The 20,900-nt window shown below is 39.0% G+C and overlaps 1 protein-coding gene across 1 annotated transcript in view; it reads right to left on the bottom strand.

Moving 5' to 3' along the window:
* Window positions 1–20,900, bottom strand: part of CLASP1 (cytoplasmic linker associated protein 1) — a 188,866-nt gene that overhangs the window by 54,747 nt on the left and 113,219 nt on the right. Inside the window, exons 21-27 of the mRNA XM_075093052.1 lie at window positions 17,886–18,053; window positions 12,139–12,246; window positions 8,184–8,246; window positions 5,243–5,245; window positions 4,072–4,175; window positions 1,592–1,615; window positions 415–659 (exon numbers count right to left, since the gene is read on the bottom strand). Coding sequence (XP_074949153.1) covers window positions 415–659; window positions 1,592–1,615; window positions 4,072–4,175; window positions 5,243–5,245; window positions 8,184–8,246; window positions 12,139–12,246; window positions 17,886–18,053 — 715 coding nt within the window. The remainder of the gene's footprint in view (window positions 1–414; window positions 660–1,591; window positions 1,616–4,071; window positions 4,176–5,242; window positions 5,246–8,183; window positions 8,247–12,138; window positions 12,247–17,885; window positions 18,054–20,900) is intronic.

Genomic DNA, 20,900 nt, shown 5'->3' with positions numbered 1-20,900 from the left:
CAGTATTTGCTTCACCAACTAAGTCGCTGGGGAAAAAAATATTGAAAGTTCAAACAGACTAATATAAAAACAGTACCACCCTCTGAGTGCATTTACATTACCATCATTGTGGGAAATCTTGCTGTGCTGCAACGAGCACTTATCGTTGGAGGTCTTCACGAGACAGAGGAAGGCTAAGAGATGATCACATGCTTACCTAAGTCCTTTCTATGTTACTGCTACAAATCTAACACAAATTGTATTGATGACTTAGCAGAAATTTTTCTAAAAGTAATTAAAGTCCCACATTGTGGAGGCAAAGCCTTCACAGCTGTGAAAGATACCATCTGCCTACATAGGGCCGGTACATATTACTGAATTCTGACTATAGACATCTCTCATGAATGACCAACACTATAAAACTACCAAGGTCACCTCAGTGTCCGCTGGCTTTTCAGTAAGTTCTGAAGACCTATGAGCCCCTCTTTCCTTTCAGACCAGTTGGAGCTGGCACAGTGGTTCAGGACCTCAGCCACATCTTCAGTCTGCCGCAGGTAGTGTGGAATGCCCCCATTCCGGGAACCATAGGAGCGCTCTGAGCAAGCGCTTGATGCATCGCTGTTAGCATCGTCATCGGAGTACATCCCATAGGGTTCATATCTTCTTCTCACTGGCTTTTTCTGGAAAAGGGGAAACTCAGACTTAGTTATATACAGTTGCATCAATACTAAAAGACAGACATTCTATTCATTATCACTAAAAGGAAGACTAATGCTATTGTTATAGTGACATAAGTGTTTAAAGACGTCACCAAGCACTGCCTGCTTACCTCTCGCAGTACAGCAAGACAGATCCTATTGATTTCAATATGACTATTTGAGCAACTAAGGGGAGCAGGGCTTGACTTCCCCAGCATGAAAGCAAAATACTTATGCCCAGTGGAATTAGCTACTGGTAATGAAATCATATGTTGTTTTATTGTCAATAATGGTCAGTTCCACTGTTACAGATCCTACGATGATACAACCTCTACATCAAGGAAAAAAAACAAAGATGAGGAAGAAAGAGCTGAAGGAATCTGTGCTGGCATGCACAGTCACTTTGATATTAATAATGAAGTGACTCTAGAAATACACTGGGATATAGGAGATGACAATTTCTCTGTTAGTTTTGGCTAGGAGTTTTCCAGAGGCTCCTAAGGGAGTTGAGTACTCAAATCCCACTCATTTCCACAGCATGGCATTAGAGGACCTAATTCCCTTAGGTACATCTTTGACAACCTTGATATTAGAAAGGATATTAGAATAACTATGGTAGCAAAACAGATTGCATATTATTCTGCAAAACAAACTCTTAAATGAACCTTAACAGAACAGGATTGATAAGACAAGGTATGAGAAAAAGATTGCCTATACTCTAAAATGTATGCTACAGAACTCCTTCCAGTGTCCAGTCCTGCAGTTCCTGGACTTGTGAAGCCAGCAGAGTTTTGCTTCGACTAGGACTGCAGGATTGAAGCATAGAAATTAATTCAAGTGCAGTATCATGGGCATTAGCAACAGGGTGGGGCAAGTTGGAAAGTAGAAATAAAAAGTCAAGAAAGCACTAGTACCTTGCTCCTGGAGTCTCCTAACAGCTGTAGGCAGGAAAATATTGAAGGGTGGGAAAAAGCATAGAGAATTATGTCAGAAGCTTATGTAGGGTTTGTTTTTGCAACAAAAACGTATAGCAAATGTGTCTTAGCAAATAAAAAAAAAATACAGTTTATGCAAAATAAAAGTGGATATAATAATGCCTGGCGTTATCTCCTAACTGCTGCTACTGGCATACCCTACCGTGTCCATTTGGAAACTTGGAAGTGGGATTATCTGTTAATAAGGTTTTTGATGACAGATATACAGCAGCTCTTTGCTTACTTTTCAGAACTGCTGCTCTGGAAGATACCAGTTTTTAGTAGTGATTTATTTCCCCACACATTACCAGTAGCATTTGATTTTAGAGCCTTGGAAAGAAATTCTAATGTCAGGAAACCACTATCTATGGCACAGCGCATTTAGTCAACCTCACTTAACGAAGTTCTCTTTCAACTCGCAGTTCTTACACCACACTTTTTTGAAGCTTAGCTTCTTTTAAGACCCCCCTGGCTGGCACCCCGGCTTAAAGGCCTTACTTAACGCCAAAGCTTCCATCGCCCTTTGAGCTCTTCTGACAGATGTGAATGCTGGATTCCCAGTACAGACACTGTGCGTTTAGGATAAGTCCAGCTCTCTAACAGATGCAGTGGATCCAACAGGAATTATACATGTGGACCCACTGTGTTTTGTTTAAACTGAGTATTTGGCTGAGGCCATCTTTGGAGAAGTTATTTTCATCCAAAAACAACGCTGCTGGGTTAAAGCTGGCATCACACTACTCACTCTCTCAAAAGGAGCCTGAACCGAGTTTGTAAATTGCCTGTTGTCAGAAAGAGAGCAAATTGGTGTGGCTGGAAAAAAGGGGACAACAAGGTCACATTGCATCCCCTAAAGTCATCCAAATTCAGATTGATAACATTGGCATTAGCACTACTGAGCCTCCAGCTGCACTTATGGATTTCCCTCTTAAGTGTTCAACTCTAGTATTTTAGCATCCCAGTATAATGTTGTTTAGTTTACAAAAGTGGAATATTTAGAAGGGAACTCCATAAGTCTAGCTGAAGATTAAGTCACATCCAAAGACATCTCAGTGATCACAGTGGTGTTTCAATTCACTGCTAACCTCTCCTCCCTCAAGAAACCTGTATTCAGCCACTGCTCATATTCAGGTATACAGTCTGATTTCATTTACACAGACAAACCATCACCTACAGTTACACCCTGAACTGCTCTACTGGCAAATTTGAGGTGCTAAGAGCAGAAACTGCCTCACAAGCTGTTGCATTTGATAATGAAAATGTCCACTAATGATTCCACCCACTAAATGCAACAGTGCTGTCTACTATATAGCATCCCACCTCTATATTGTTCACAAATACTTTTATTTTTTATGGAAAGGTAAATTATGAAAAAGACATTTCTCTAGGAGTGCTCTAATAATCATCTAGAAATGGAGGTGACATGAACTTGCCTAATAATCAAATATAAAAAGGAAAATGTTAGCCATCCTTAGGGAAAGTGAACTAGGAAATGGAGGAAGGACATCTCAAGCTCTGGGGACATGGCTTATTCTCAGTAAAGACAGAAATGAGATAGCTGCTTCAGATACATCAGTAAATCCTCCCCTCAGCTCAGGTCTAGAACTGGAGAAGACACAAGGTACACTAGTACCCAGGTAATGCCGTAGAATAGCTGCTCCTGTCTCTATACATCCTCTGTCCCCCAGAACCCCAAGGTAAATCCAAAGGCTTATCCTAACACTTGTTTTCTCAAGAGCAGAAGACACTTCCTTGGTTCTACCCAAGAGATATTACAGTACAGTAAGATTATTCAGGACAATAGAATTTTAAAAAGTGACAATAAATTTACTTGGAAATGCACTGGATATTTAGAAAGTATGAGGAGCACACTATACAAATACACTTCAATTTAATTGCATGAGAAGGTACCAATGACAGACAAGGCAAGTTATGAGCTGATCCAAGTATCTAGCCAGGTACAAATAACACAGGGAAAGAACTTGTCAAATTCTCAGTTCTTGTTGAAACCTGATCAGGAATCGACACTAAGAGAACACTGTTTTTCTGACAAGATCTTCAGGCAGGTAACAGAACTGATGGAAATCCCTGACCCCGCAGGTGCTGAGCACCCCTAAAGTGCTGGGCAGGTTCATCCTCTGACAGCTAGATGAAAGGCAAACAGCTGATTCAACCCATTCTGCAGCTCTAGCGCCAAGCCACAGCAGTCCGTTTGGTAACAGCTTCGGAGAACTAACATGCGATAAGGAAATAAATATTGCTGCCAATATACCCAAATACAAAACAGCAAAAGGTAACTAACTCTACAGCATCGGACACTGCACAATCAGAACAAATCTACTTAGAAAGAGGAGAACGTACGTACAGGTAACTTTAAGCCACTTTCTGGTGTCGGAAGCATTTTGTATTTTTCCTCTTACCAGTGCATCGGCCACAGCAGCCTCCAGATCTGTGCTTGTGCTCAGGACTCGCATGGCATTCACAGAAGCAGGCATCCTGCCTGGCTGTCCAAGTCCAAACCGGTCTGCACAAAAGACAACATTGAAAGGGATTGTTAAATGAACTTACATTCACTTGGAATCCTAATCAGGTGCCCGAGCAGCTCTCCCCACAGGGTCTGGGAACTCGCAGTGCTTTTCCATTAAACACACTTTTATCCACAGCTCTAGGATGTTTGCCATTAGAGTAAGAAATGAGCTATTGTTTGTTGGGTCCCAGAGACAATTTTGGATCCTCAGGGCATTTTTTTTTTTAAATCTGGGAAGCAGGGTATCTATTTCATGTTTCTTTTACACAGAAGTTGTTTCAAAGTTTTATTCTAATGTCAGAGTCAGACATGCCGGTCCCAATCTGACACACTCAGAAATCAAGAGAAAGCTTCTCATTAACTTCAGAGAGACAGAATCATGCCCAGTCTCAGAACATGTTAATACCTGAGCACTCACCCATCCTGCAGCTTTTTCTCAGGCAAGAATGCAAGACTAGCTGCACCAGATTAGCCTATTTTATGTCCCAAGGTCTGATTACCCAGTAGAATATCCTCCTATGCCCCACAGTATAAAAATAAGGTTTATTATTTGCTTGTGAAGTGACTCCAATATTTGTTTTATTACTGTTCTTGAGAAGCAGTTTAAATGCTATTTAAAAGCTCTATGATGTATCAAAACTGATTTTTTGATCAAACTATCATGTTTACCCCTTTGAATTTGATGGCAAAGCTCTCAATAGCATCCAAAGCAACAGGATTGAGTCCAAAATGCCATTTACACTCCTAATACTAATTAGTTTACTTTCTCATTTGCTCAGTCTACCAAAAATGTTACTGAAATTAGTTTCTTTGGGAAAAGGCCGAATTCAGAAATCCATGCTAGCAGGGACATGACAGAATCAGTGACTTCAGTATCACAGGCCAGGCTCTGGCAGCACAGTCCTAGATGGGGGTAGATCAGATACCATATTGCTGGGTTCTGGCTCCAGTCTATAAGAAGGAAGAGACTGATTTGGGCATTCCAAGTTATGTTTCCATGTGGGCTTGTCTTTGCTCAAGAAGGACTGGGAACACCCTTCCTGGGACATGCTTTATACCTCTACCCCCTGCACCCAGACATGCCAGTAGGAGTTTTGCCAGCAAATTCAGTGGTGCACAAATCAAGCTGCATGAACCCATTTCATAGATCTTGAGCCGATCCATATTGGAGGCAGTCATCAAGCAGCAAGAGAGAGGAATCAAGTCACACAGGGGTTTTATTAGTTCATCTATATTTAATCTAATTTAATGAAGGAAAAATACTGTTTATCAACATGTGTAACTATACCATGGATTTCCAAAAAACTGAGGTCAAACATGATATTCAGCAGCTTACTGTATTTTTTTGGAAAAACACTGAGCTTGTCATAAAACTTCATTGCTTTCTTCTTTAAAAACCTTCTGCACTGAAATATATTTTAAGGAATTAGCTCACACTGACATGCATAATTTAAATCAGAGACTGAAGTTTGCCAGTCTACTGTCCTAATTCCAAAGCTTTACCCAAGTGTGTCAGAGGTTAAGCTACTGACGGGAAATAGGGAACTTTTTTAAATCTGAAGTATTTTGGGGAGGAAAAACAAAAACAAACACAAACAACCAAACCACAACACCCCACACCCCCCAAAAAAAAAAAAAAAAAAAAAAAAAAAAAAAAAAAAAACCACAAAACAACCCACACCCAAACAAACCACAAAACCCAAGCCTAACCTGAAGACTAGTATTTATTTCAAATGGAAGTGTTATCTACCAAAATTTAGTGTTTCTCAGAGTTACGTACCCCAACAAGACATTTCTGATTTACAACAAAAGCACATTTTCTACAAAACACATTACAAGGGAAAAAAAAAAAAACAACAAACTTCTCAGAACTACTGCCAAAAAGTAATCAAATAATGACATTTCACAAAGAAATAAAAATTGTATGTGTTATTACTATCCCCTTTTTTAATGCACTTGGGTTGAAGAATCATTTCAAATATTTAGGTGAAACAGTACTTCATCCCTAAAATGGAAAGATCTGTAGAGTCTTCATAGAAGCACAGAGAAGATGATAATGCACTAGGTCTGATTGAAACTAAAGTCACTTCTACAGAGATATACACTACAAAGATGTACAAAAGACAAGTATTTTCCTAAGTGTAAATGATATCTGGTACAGTACAAGGGCTGTAAATGTTGAGACAAGTTCTGGACTCAGATTTATATTTAAACTAACTCAATGACACTACTCAAGTGTTACTGAGATCAGAATTTGGCTTTAACTTTTGAAATAACATAGCATCAAAAAATACCATTGTCATTTGCTTTCATGTTAATTTAGTATTACATTAGAAAAGGGAAGATAGTTTGGGGTTTCTTTTAAATGAAGAACAGAATGACAAAGTAGTTCAGTTATAGATCAGTTTAAATACCCAGCATAAAGAAACAAAATGGAGCTTTTTCAACAAATTAATTACAGTGTGGCATACTGCCTTTTATCTGTCTCCATGGCTATCAGGCATTTTCTGAAATACTTTTTTAGTGATCTTTAAATTCATAACACCCAAGTCACTCTGGCCTTCTCCCCAAGACACTGTTGCCATACCTGAGTGCAGTAGTTATGCTGAGGTCTCCCCTAAAGTCTATCTCTAACATGGGATGGGAACACATTTGGCTTCAGGAATAACCAGTAGGGGCAAGCCCAATGTTACTGGGCAAGAAATAAGCAGAGTATGCTCTGGCCACATTCCCTTGTCTCCCTGGCTAGATCTATTAGACTTGTTACAAACTTGGTGAAGACCCCCAACCACCACTTTTGGCCTGATGTTGCCATTTTTAGGGAGATTTTGGCCTTCTTTTGGACACAGTTAACCATATGCAATTTGATTATGCTTTGCACCAAACCACAGGAGCCAAGCATGAACTGACTACCACAGGAAGTTGAATGCAAACAAAGCTTAAATATGTATTATAATTGAGGGTTTTTTGAACTCTTCAATTATTTTTTTTTTGTTAAATACAAATTCAAATTGTTACTTTGAAAAATACCAAAGAGTCAAATCAGCTTGCATCATTTCTGACAAGTAACCTGACAAGGGAAATGTTTTGAGAGTTTAAGGAAAGCGACAGAATATTTTTCACTCTCTGCCTGAAGGGGGTTAATTAAATAACTTTCAGTATTGTTAATTCCTTGTGCAATTTTAGCCTCTAAGCATACACTGAAGACCTCAGTCATTTTTGACATCATCTTTGTTCCCACAGCTAAGTTTCTACTGACTCAAAGCTAGCAGCCCTCATTCATTTCTTTTTGAGACTCCGAGTGAAATATCCTGATTCCAAAGGGAGTTACAGGTTCTCCGCCACTGCAAATCCAGCACAGGGGTGGGAAAGAAACCACTGGAATCTGCATTAATCTCCTGATGCAAAGCCCAGCGAAATTAAGGGAATAATTTTTTTCAACAACTTCCACATACTTTGGACAAGGCCTTCAGAATTATATGAAGAATGGATAAGCATGTGTTATCCTCCAAAGTTCATTTTGAAAGCACATCAGGTGCTTAATTCTTGCTGCTTTTGTGTATTTTGGAGAGGATCCTGCAAAGCACCATCATTAACAGCAACAGGAGTCCAGAATATTTAGTAATAAAAGGGATGAAACCCACTGGGAGGGATCCAGTCCTAGGCATTGGGTACTGCTACACTGCTAAAGAGGAAATATAAACAGAAGTTGCAAGTACTTTGCACCAGACAGGATTTAGCCCATGCTGCACAAATGATCCAATTTACAGGAGAACTGAGAAAGCCCTGGATCACCCTTTGTTTAAACACTGCTCACAATTTAAAATATCCAATAAATGAAATTCAAAACAAAAAGCCACACTGAACAAAACAGAACAGAAAGCCCCACAGCAGTGAGAAGCACATGCCAAGTGCTGGCTGATGCACATGACGGCAAATGTTAAGATGGTATAAAACAAGACTACGGATAAGAAGCGGATTCATGCAGTTATAGCGCTTGTTCACCTGACTGCCCAACAGAATCAGCAGTGGAGAGAGCACTAGTGGACCTGGAATGACGTCGAGAAGCTGCAAGTAGAAGGAATGGCAACACCCACAGGATTAACACACATTTAACCAGAGACAGAAAATGCCACAATCCAAAGGGGATGTGTGTGACCACTACCGGTAAAGGTGTTTCATAGTGACAGGGAAATGACGCTGTATATGAATGCATAACAGATACAGTGCAAGCCCCACAGCAACGTCTCCATCAGTAACTTCCCTCCCCTTTCCCCATGACCATAAACACGATGCATGACAAAACTCATTTGTAACAGTCCCAAACCCGGTGCAGTTCAGCAAAACAACCCAGTGCACACCAGTCACGTTCCAGACCCACAGATCTGGAAGACGGCCATCATGAGAACGTGGAGCACGTAACTAGAGAGCAGGATTTAGATGTGTCTGATCTAAACCCCAAAGTGAAGCCATGATGAATGGTTAGCAATTGTGCTTGCAGGTATTTTTCCACAACATTCTAGCCTATGCATAAAAAAAACATTAACAAAGAGAATGAGTAACCACAGAAGTAGAAAGAGTCATACAGGGAGGTCAGCCAACCACTGCATATAGGTCTTTGGGTTGGGTTTCTTTTCCAAGTAAACATACATACCCATATATTGTAGCTCTTGCTACTACCAAAAATCTCTTGCTTTTAACAAATTTTGCATACATGTTGCTTGAATCTGAGTATGCACATGCACAGATAATCTGAATATGGCACCATACATCTGTCCAGAATTATACCACATGTATACAAATTGTTAATAGCAATGGAGCACACACAGTAGCTGAAGCCAAATATAGCTCCCACTTCAATTCCCAGTTGTCAGCAGCACATGAATCACAAAATGCCTTTGGAGAGGTTTTAAGTTCTTGGATTCAGCATAAAGGGGAGTTCTTTATGAAAGCAAGTGGAAAGCTGGTCCAGTCATTTCCAAATTACAGAAATTTAGTTTTTCTAAAGAGGTTTTGCCTGTGTCTAGCAATGACATGCTCACCTAGCTCAAAGCAACTGACCCAAGAAACTGATTTCTCATTTGAGTAATTTACCACCACAAACTCTTTAATGTCATTACTAGTACTGTCAAGAAACTGAAAAAATAAAGCAGAATTACCTTCTAATACAAATAGGCTTTGTCAATTATGAATATACGTGTGCAATAGAAAAATTATGTCTTCTGTTTAAGGCAAAGCACCCATAAACACAAATACTAATATTATAAAACAGAAATCAGTGAAGCAACAAAAATAAAATTTAAAGTTTCTCCCAGCTATTAGACCCTGACAAAAAGTTATACAGAATATGCAATGTAGTCTTTAACTATGGAGAACGCATGCATTTATTCAAAAGAACAATCCCACTGACACCGTATCTCATGAAAACTTTGCAGTATCAGTGCAGGATTATGGACTGAACCTCACAATTAAGATTCTGAGTTCACAATTGCATTCCCTGAAGCCATCCGCTGTGCCCCTGTGGACATCACTGCAAGATCAAGGACCATGAAGAAATAGGAATAACAAACAAACAAAAAAAATCACATCTCTGGAAGGAGGCTGAGTGTAGAGTGACTATTCACTCTAAGCTGGGTGTTTCTTAACTTAGGAAGCAAGGCGTTTGGTGTATAGACATGCATACTTGCACAGCAGCCCCGAATTAAAGCAGAGCAATTTGCAAGGTCAGGATGTCAGTGTTGACATTGACCACAATCCTGTTAAATGCAAGAATCCTGTCATTTACATATAGCTAGCTTAAGTACAGTTCACTAATATACAAGTTAATCTTTATAAGCAAAAATAGACCACACACAGTAGGATTATATTATCTTCTAATTAATATAAGATTAACTGGGTTCTAGAAATACTGTAATAGAATCATATTGTTTTGGCTTAAATTGACATATACATTTCTTTCAGATGAATTACACACTACATAATTAACAAGTTCATAAACATGTTCAAGCTTAAAGCATTTCAATGAAAACACAAGAAAAAAAGGCAACAGGATAACGACGATATTGGGTTAGTATTACATTGATACTTCCTCCCCATGTTACCTTAATGACTTAATAACAACATATTTCTAGGAATGCATTAATCTTCAGGTAATTAAATACCATGGTCTAAAATGAAATTACTCTCTCCCACAATAAAGTTTGTGACAAACAGTGTAATAGACATTTGTAACCAAAATTTTATAGTCAGTGTATGAGTCAGACTCAGTAGTGGTGGTGGTGTACCAAACACACTAACTCTGATTCTAGTACACTGCATTTATTTTTCTGAACAAGGGCTCAAGACAATATTTCAATTAATGTATTTTCAAAAAAAACCATACCAAACCAAACCAAAACCACAAACAGCACAATGACATAGAACACTGATGAGTTAACTGTGAAATCTAGCCTGTTTATATACTTTGTCTGGAGAAAAAAGCTTCATCCAAAATTGAAGCTAGGCAGGTACCTATAAAAACAAGCTACAGTTGCATATCTGCTAGCCTGTTATGGCTCTGGTATCAAATCAGCTTCATTTAGTCAATAAAAACCTCATCTATTTATCTTAAAGAGCTACGAACCAAGTTCTGAGTGCTAAGTTGAACTCCTCCCATTTTTCACAAAAAATTGATATATTACAGATAATGCAAATAGATTATTTTATAGCTCAAAATAATGATGTTTTGAACCCAAAATCCTCTCTAATATTAACTTGAAGATTCCACTCTACACCACTGAAAAAAATCAATGGGATTTCTGCCAATGATTTCATAGGGATGAAGACAGCCTCTGCACTGATAGCCAAATCAATAATGACAACATCTGTAAGTTTAAAAGATTAAAGTTCAGTGTATTAATCAAGTATGAGAACCAAAAAGAGAGTTTTCACCCACCTGTTTATATTTTTCATAACCTTTTCTCACTATTGGATTAAAGTTGCAGAATTAAGCCTAAAATGCTGTTTCGCTTACATACTGCATCATATACCTGTATTTTGTCACTATGCGCAGAATAGATCCTGTAATACAAATTACATCAAGCCTGAAGAATGGTAAGAGCTTCTTTCTCCCTTTTAATACCACATGCACAGCTATAAAACTACTACATAAATGAAGAGGGCCTGAAGATCAACTATGTTTTATGTCTGAGATGACAAACAAGTCTTTCATACAACAAGTAATGTATTTGGTTGAATAAATGATATGGTATTTGATCAGAAACATTAACTATCCTGCTGTTCTCAACACTGTGCAGACAAACTTCTGCATGTGGTAAGTGCAATGAGATTCGCTATTTGTACTGTATGCTTAAGCTGCACATTAATGGTGCTCCTTTAAAACCCCAGCCTTTCCGTGATTTTAGGCTGCTTGGTAAAGTTTCCTACAAAATGGCACATGCAACTTGTTAACTGACGATTGACAACGTTGTGTAAAACCTCTACAAAAAAAAAGCTTCTATCTCTATTGGAGGATTTAATATAGAAATTATATACTGTTACTGTACCTAGCTGTAAGAAAATCAGATCATGAATAATTAAAGTCACTCAACAACAGGCTACGATGCTACTGACTGCTTCACTATGACCTAGAAAATAGAGGCTTGCTCTCCCGTAGATTTCCATCAGTGCTGTAAAGTGAAGCACAGCAGCCCCATACAAACTGATTTAACGAAACTAAAAATTACAAAAGTTGAAACTAAACTATTTTCCTGCTAACAGCGAAAGGCTGAGAACCAGAATTGAAGCATGCAGGAGAAAACAGAAGGGAAACAGGGTTGGAAATGGGGAGTGTGTCAGGAATCCAGCAGAGGACAGGAAACGAGCTCATTCCACCTGGCAGTGCCTTGAAAGGGCAATCAGAACAAAGGAAAAAGGAAAAAAAATATTGACCCTTAAAGCTCCAATGCCTACATGTACTCACCAAGTGGAGGAAAGCCCCGAGCAGGGCTTGTATCTCGACTGCTCTCACGGCTGGTATCACGGCTGCACCCCTGACTCATGCTGGGTCGGGGGATACGACTGCTCCGTGCTAGCATGCAGCATGGAGAGTTTCAAAGAAGGTGAACAAGTTTAATGAGGACAGAAAGCTCAAAGTCAAGTCACATTTCTGTTAGTTACGGTAATTATTACATTAGTAATTATAATTTGCAGCAGCCTGCTCAGGCTCTTTACAAACCAACTACCTTACATGCTGAGCTGTGCCTGTGATGTGAAATTTCAGCAGCATTAAATGTCTGGTTGACAGTCTGCTTTTTTCTTAAGCAATTCAAGTTTTGTTATTCAAGTAGAGCAGGAATCTTCAATCATTTAGGGGAGGTCTACTGTTACAAATCATGCAAAACAGAGGAGGCTAAAAGAAACCCTTCTGGAATATTTTTTCCTTAATTATAAGATAAATACCGTTCTGGAACAAAAGAGCAGTGTTTTTAACCAGGTCAAAATTTTTAAAAGTAGTCACAATACCAAAATATTATTTTTACATAGATTTGACCTGCACAAGGATAGTTTTGCCATGAACAAATACCCTAAGGAGAAAAGGTGTATTGTACAGACTTGCAGAGATATTTTTCTCCAGTGAAAAATACCATGGAAAAAGCATTTAGGACCTGAATACCTGAAAGATGCTTTTAAAAGCGGTCTGAATTTTAAGACAGCAAGCAGCTTCAGATCCTTAACAGAAGCTAACTTCTGCTCCTCAAACATTTCTAAAACCTTATATTTATAGTTTTATATGCACCCAGATTGAGACATACGCACACTTAAGGAGAGCTTTAAACTATTATTATTTACTTTGACAAAACCCTGCATCAACAAGACTCTTATCTTTAGTGTGGCAGCTATCAAGTGTTCAATCTCCCACAGCCTCATAAGGCTCCTGCCTGTCATCTGTGTCATGGGAACTCATCATGTGCACACTCTTGATTTGGCCAAATACAAAGTAGAAGATAAAAGATTGGGCTGCTTTCATAGTAAAAAGCAATCCCGCTGACTTTAGCTGAAGTTTTGTCCAAGCAGGAAAAACAGAGCTAGGCCCCTAGAAGGTTGCTTAACATCAAGAATTTGAATTTTATCGTTTTATAAAATGAGCATTTTAGGTATTTAAAACTGGATTATTCCTCTGTAACAACTGTGTTATTTTGATAAGAAAGATATTTGCAGAGAGTTCTTTAATAAGCTTTATGCCCGGTAGAGAATACAATGTCTTCTTAGGTAAAAGAATAGCAGTTAATTGTCATGATTTTTACCTTTAAGAGTTTAATGACTAAAGAGGGATTTCCTTTGCTGTTTTGAAAAGGCAGTAGCATATTTTAAGTGTTCAGGAAAAGCCTTTAAGGCATTTTCTCATGCACAGTGTAAAATTTAATCTACCAGCTTTGACGATAATGGAGCAGAGGCACATACACATAACACGAACCTGCTTTATACTAATACTTTAAAATTATCCTCGTATTTATAAAAATAGTGCCATTTGCATGCTTCCGAATATATATATTCTTATAAAGCTCTATTGGTTTGTAGACAGAACTTACATGTCTAGACTTAAGCTAATAAAGTTCCCCCTACAGTGCTTCTGTGGGCTCATACACACTGGATCTATCTGTACAGAACAAAATAGAAGCCTTCATATTTAGGCTTTAAAATTCAAATATAGACTATTGCCAGATTCATAGTTTGTCAAATCCTTCCCAGTTTTGCAAAACCTAGCTCATCTCTCAGATTAATTAATGGTTCTGATGGTTGAACTTTGATGTCAGACAGTACAAGATGAGCTGTTGACCAAGTTGATTAGATCACCATAATGTCACTTCTGAGTGAGTTAGATGGTCTTATAATAAGACAGACTAAATAATATGAACTAGATGAAATTAGAGTCCATGAGCACAATAATCCCACCTCAGATATACAGGGAGAAAAGCTGACAGGTGAACTACAGGTGAAAGTAACACTCTAAAGTCTTCCACACAAATACTTGCTTGGAATTGAGGACTCTCTAGAAGCAAACTTCTCATTCTTGGGTCTCATGCTTGTATGTAAATAATGGCAGCCTTCACATCAGGTTTGCACACGCAGTCATTTCTCTTAAGTAGAGAAGATTATCAATCTTGTCTATAATACAACCCTACTAAAACTAGCAAAGGCTCTTTAGAGGGGGAGAGATGTAAACGATTAAAAAAATTTAACGGATGCACGCAGTACATTCTCCTTCCATAACAGCTAACAGCAGCAGCAGGAAGTATGAAGAAAATGCACTTGAACTGAATAAGAACAGACTAGTAGGACAATACCACAGATGAAGCACAATATTGACTGCACAAACAGAGCAACCAGACACTGGGTACTTAAGGAGTAATGGTCAAATGACATTTGCATGTTACTGGATACAAATAGAAAAGCAAGGAGAAAAAAAAAAAGGATTGAAAAGAACTGAATCATGAGTCTGTTGTGGACTCCCAGGCACCTGCCCTGCATTTTTACTGCTGTGTTATGTAGGGAAGATTGGACATCAGCTATTCAGAGTATTTTGTTTGGGCACTGTCAGCAGTAGGGGCTAGCAGATTTAGACAAGTCTCTCATATTGTCACAGCCTGTCTTTGCAGTGTAGGCAGCAAAGACAAGACAGGCCGAAGTCTCAATTTCAGAATTCCCAGCCCCCAAACGTTGGACAAAAATTAAGTAGATTAATAGCAAAATTGATTAAAAGGATTGGGCAGGATGAAAGCAAAACTTGATAGTGCCCCTGTTCACCAATCTATCACTTGGAAGAAACCTGTATTTCATTAGAGTATGATTTTTACTGATTCTTAAGTGGTAACTAAATATCAGCAGACACTTCCTTTACATCAATACAAGCATTTTTAAAGAGCCTGTAAATGCTGCCAAAACAGCCAAAAGGAAATCTCTGCAGTCAGGTACACCCAGTAGAGGCAAGTCAAGAAGTGCCTTCAGCTTTCCAATAAACACACACAGCATAACCCTGACAGAAAAAGTGCTCCTGTGTGAAACTGATAACCAGCTCTGCCTGCTCCACTCTTTGGAGAATGACAATCTTGAATCTCTCACTGCTTTCAGATCTAACTGTGCCACACAATCTGCTGAGCATCTAACAGAATTAGCTTCAGGCAGATAAACTTTCTATCTATGGGAAATGGGCATCAGCTCTTTGAGGAAGTCTCCTTCAAGTGACCCAAAGAAAAGCTCAAGAGTAAGCGGACTATATTCTTCCTTCCCCAACAGGGTATCACTGCTAGTAAATCACCACTGAGCCGACAGCAAAGGCAAGCTTCAAACTGAAAAGTGGCACAAAGCAGGGCTACATAGGTGACCACACAGGACCTCAGCATGACAGATGTGCCTTGTTGTGCTGCCTCTTGGAAAACAATGTACTTCAACACTTCCAGCATACAGAAGGAAAATACTTCACGGATACCTGTGGTCATCACGGAAATCTAAGCCAGCAGCAAGGTACTGATGCTAATGGGCATGCACATGCAGAGGCTGTATTAGTTTGCCACTGCCCCAGAAGGGCCTGAAAGAGTCCAGTGTTCCTGCATACAGGTTCCTGTATAAAGCTCAACTGCACACAGGGACCCACACTCTGTGTGCTTACTCCTGCGTACACAGCATTGGTCTGGCTGCAACTCGCAGTCACCCCTGGAAAAACTGCACATGTCAGCGGATGAGTTATGAACAGGATCCACGAATTACCCATCTCTAACAGCCTGATACTATGGACAATGTTTCAACACCCACTGCACTACAGCATGACCACATACTTAAGAGATGTTCCAGCCCATGGCATAAGCATGTGTATCAAATACATAAATAATCCCACAAAGCCTGAAGTATTGCATGTACATTTGATTGCTCAAGCACCGACTTGAACCAGACTCTGGAAAAGTCTATCAACATATTTAGGACCAAGGTGAGCGGGAGTCTATTTAATGAAATGAACAAATGAAAAAAGTGCCAAGGAAAGATAAGGACTGAAGCAACATAATAAAAAAGCAGAAAATACTGTTAGCTACTATGTTATAAAGTAATAAATACCATGGAGTAATGGTATAAGATGACAGCTCAAAAGCTATCTCCATCAAGACAATATTACTGTTTTCAAGACCCAATGAAGATACAATTTCTGCAACTGAGTGCTAAAGGCACCACAAGTGTCACTCTCCTGCTCCCAAGACAGCCCAAAAGAACAGGCTTTGGCCATCAACAGGGAGGACAGGTAGAAACCACAAATCTGATAGATGTCGGAACTCTCTCCCACTCCCAAAGAACAAGCGCTGACTGTGCTCAGAGGAGCACATCAGGGCAACAAGGTAACAAATTACACTTTGAAAAGAATTCAAGGCTCCCATAATATACCTGAAAGCAGGCAACCCAAGAGTGAGGATTTTACACACAGCAATTTCCCTTCAGATGCTTGAGACTGTGTCAAATCAGACGACATAATGTGATGATCAGTTTAAGTGTATGTGGTAGTACAATCCATCATTCTTTTTTTCCTCCTAAAAACAAAGTTCTTCTGCAGAGTGACAGCAGAACAATTACCTCTAATATTTGGGAGGCACTTTACCTCTTAAAAGCAATGAATGGAAAAGCACAGTGTATTCACAACAGAGGCCATAAAATAGATCAGGCATGAGAAGAATACTGAATTTGGAAAAGTAATCACAATAAACATGCAATATTTTTATGAACCGCAACAGCGTATGCACTCAGGTGCTTTACATTCATTTCAACATACTTGAAGAATGAATAAGATACTTTCTCTAGCAACAACATACCCTAAACAGAAAGGTAGCTTAAATTTAAAATACAATTGCTAAGGCAATATTTTAATATTTAATTGACAACAGTAAGGATATAATTTCAATCAACTTCAACCTACCTAAATTCTTTGGAGATACAAAATAATTTAGTTAACAGTATTATTGAAAATATTCTTCCCCTACATAAGGTTCAAACTTCTGAAAATATTTCCATTTTAAAAAATCTATAATTATTACAGCATTTACTTGTTTAGACAGCACGCTGAACACCTTTTCACCTCAATTCAGATTCACAAAAGTTTATATGTAATGATGATTACTCACCTGACTTAGAAAAAAAATGAGTCTGCTGATAAATTTGAAAATAAAAACTATTATACAATATTTACAGAACAGTCACTGAGACTAGAATATTGGAAGCAGAATAATTAAAGCATAAGTGTAAAATGCCATCTAAGAAAGCGGCTCCAAGATCCTGAGGGTGAGAAAAGCAAACCATTTAAGCTGCAAAATTTCTAAAATAATTCAATATGGTGTTTTTTGCCCTTGATTCCAACTGACTGTAAAGATAGCTCACCACAGTTTAGGACTAAGCTGTTGATACCAAACAAAGTATTTTGCTATGATCATTATTCACAACAACTGTTTTTGCTGCCTGATCTAATAACATTGCTAATGTTGAACTTCAATGAGAAGACATCTTTAGGCCTACTTTGAAACTACAGCTCAACCAGGAAAATTAAAATTACTCCCCTACAAACCACAATCACATTAACTTGCCAGCTGAAAAACTCAGAACAGCAGCAGCAACACGTAAACAGCTTCCTAGTCAACAGGAAAGTCCCTCCTTTGAGCACGCTGGTCAGCATGTCACTGCAGTGACTATTCTTACCTAGTCCTATTCTGTTGGGACTTGTTTCTCGACTGCATCCCTGGCTCCGAGGGATCTTGCTGCGCTTCTCTGAAGATGATGGCACCGGCTGGACTCTGGATGTTCCACTGCTCAGGCCACCATAGGCACTTCCTAACAGCTTACCCGGAGAACTAGAACGGCTACCAGCTAGAAGAGAACCAGAAATACGGAAAAAAACATTTAACACACCCAAGATTTTAAATACTCTGACAGCAAAACTGGAATACAATCATCTCCATCCAAGAATTTGATCCAAATCACTCGGAAAACTAATGGGAGCATTGCCCATGGGCTTTTGAGGAAGACTGAGGAAAGCCCATGGACAATAAACACTAACATCAGCAACCCTGCCTATATGAACCATACTGCCCAGTTGGGATCAAGACCAAAGCAGACACAGCAATGTATGAATACCCCAAGCTGGCTTTACACAAGCTTGTGGAGGTGCCAGGAGCAGCCTTGCTGCAGCAGCATGGAATTCACAGGCTGCTTCACCTCCTCAGGAAGCAACACAAATTTGCCTGTGTGGAACACTGTGCTGCAGCAAGCCGGCTTCTGGCACAGGCAACCTGCTGCACAATAGCTCAGGCATCTTCATACTATGCTGCAGCGGTGGCATTACTTTCCTGCAATAATTCAGTGAAGGAAAATTTAAAAAAAAAAAAATATATATATATATATTTCAATAGCAGCAGGTCAGCACAATAAAGGGTAAACCAAGTGAGCTTGTCACATTTGTAGAGATGCTGGCTCACTTGGGTCTGACCAGTTAAAGCTAAACTAGCTATTTCTCAGCTGGAGAAAACTTTTAGCAAGTTGAGTAGATGGCCTGTTTTATTTTTCCTTGCCTGTTTGATAGTCCATGGCAAGTTTATGTTTCTTCTAAGCCATGTTGTCTGCAAGACAGTCTACTATGCAAAATTTATTTACATATTTAGAACTATCTACTGCAGCTAGAATACATGTGAAACAGTCTTGCTAACTCAATGAGATGAATAATACTTTTTTCTCTTTTCTGTGGATGTTCATTTGCTAAGTTGTTTGAAAATTAATACTAGCTTAAAGGTAACCACAAAGAACTGTGAGTATAATAGATTAAGGACTCTTTTTTGCTTCTTCAGGTATATATGAGTCACTGAAAATTTGCTGCTGATATTACCATTCCTGACATTCTACTTGTTTGTTAAAACAGCCATGAAAACTATATTTGAAAAGATTACAAGAACATACTTGGGCAAGGTCACATTCTGAACCAATATTCATATTGGTTTCTTTCTGAAAATTATCTACACATCTCACAAAAATTTTAGTTCCAGATACTATTACGACTCCAAGAGTTAAAGACTGCTCTTCTATCTTGATATAAGAAGATATGTGATTCCATTAACCTGATGGACAATACCATAACACATTATTATAATTTACTTGCCCCCTGCAATTTCTTGGCCAAAATGATTCTGAAGCAATCAAAACATATACTCCAATACTCAGGTAATATGGTGCTGCCTCCTTCCCTCCCCAAAAAGCGAGAATACTTGTGACAGATGCCAGTCTCAACACACAGCATCCATACCCTGAAAGCCAATACCCTCAGTTATGCTGCTACAATCCCACTGATGTCAGCAGGGTTGCACTGAAGTAATTGGAAGAAGAATTTAGCACCTGGGGCCTAAGCTGCAGCAATGATTCTGCTTCAATATGCAAAATGCATACTACTTACCATGTTTGATTACTATGAAAAAGCAAAACCACTTGCCAAACACATTTGGATTTATGACTTTAAGAAAATGCTTTTTAAGTCTCAGTTAGGAGAGAGAGAGGAAAGCTTAAAGCTGAGCAGTTATACGTGAAGGAAATAACTTAAGAAAGCAAGAAAGGGAAAATGTTTCTTACCACCAGCAGGATTAGCTGATCTGGATCCTTGATTATGAGGGCAGACCAAAGGACAGGCAAAAAGTGGATTAAAAGACAGCAAGACAATACAGCGTTCAGCATGCGGCTTATGCTATACATAATACACACAGATTTATTCACAAAATGTCACTTCTAAAGTCCCTGCAGAATGCAGTGAGTTAACGTGCAGATGCAACTAACAATTTACCCATGGTTGATCAGCTTCCTAGCTAAATGCCAACCAACACTCTGAGACCCAAGTTCTGCTCTAAATTACACCCCAGGCCAGTCTTCAAAATTGCAACAGGGTTATCCACTGTGTGGGCATGGAAAATTTTGTCCTGTGACCGTATTATATTTGAATTCATAAGTTAGTTCATGCAATGTTCGGCTTAAGGATAAGGATCACATCTGGTTGGGCTAGGCTGGAATTGCAACTCAGCAAACTAGACCAAGGGAGCAGGTTCATATGTGACCATCCTAAAGCTTCATAAGACATTCTATAAAAAATTAAGCCCATAATCTTTGAAACCTTTGGATACTCAACTATTCTTTAAATACTTCTGAGACTTGTCTCATCTGGTCTGATCATTTTTCACCAAACTAAGTTTAGAAGAAAAGGTAATTTCTGGCTTTGGATCAGGTTTAGGTTCAAAACTGAAGAAATCAATATAGATCAGTGTACCAAAGCCCAAATTCTTTCATGACCTCAATGTAAAGATTTCCATTTGGCCCCATCCTGAATATAATACTTCGCTCTTCAGCTCTCCCCGCCTAACAATGCTATAAACTGCTTCCCCATCCTTCCGGCATGACAGAGCAAAGCAATGAACAGAGAAGGGCTTTTAAATAGGGTAACAAAGCAAGACAAGTCCTCAGAACAAACAGGTCTTTCAACAAATCCCATCTCCTCTTACCCACAAGCTTAAAGGTCCCCAAAACATGAGTGGCTTTCCCCCTCCCCCCAATTCCTTTTAAAATTTAAGTGACAAAATTCTTCTTAGATACACATAACAAATATGCAGCAGCACCATCTCTATGGCTCTTAGGAGAAAACCATGCCTTGCCAGAGACTGCAGATGTGTCATGTGAATCAGAGAG

The sequence above is a fragment of the Phalacrocorax aristotelis genome, chromosome 5 (assembly GCF_949628215.1).
Source record: "Phalacrocorax aristotelis chromosome 5, bGulAri2.1, whole genome shotgun sequence".
In the NCBI taxonomy this organism is placed as follows: domain Eukaryota; kingdom Metazoa; phylum Chordata; class Aves; order Suliformes; family Phalacrocoracidae; genus Phalacrocorax; species Phalacrocorax aristotelis.
This window is presented reverse-complemented; position numbering and strand designations above follow the sequence as displayed.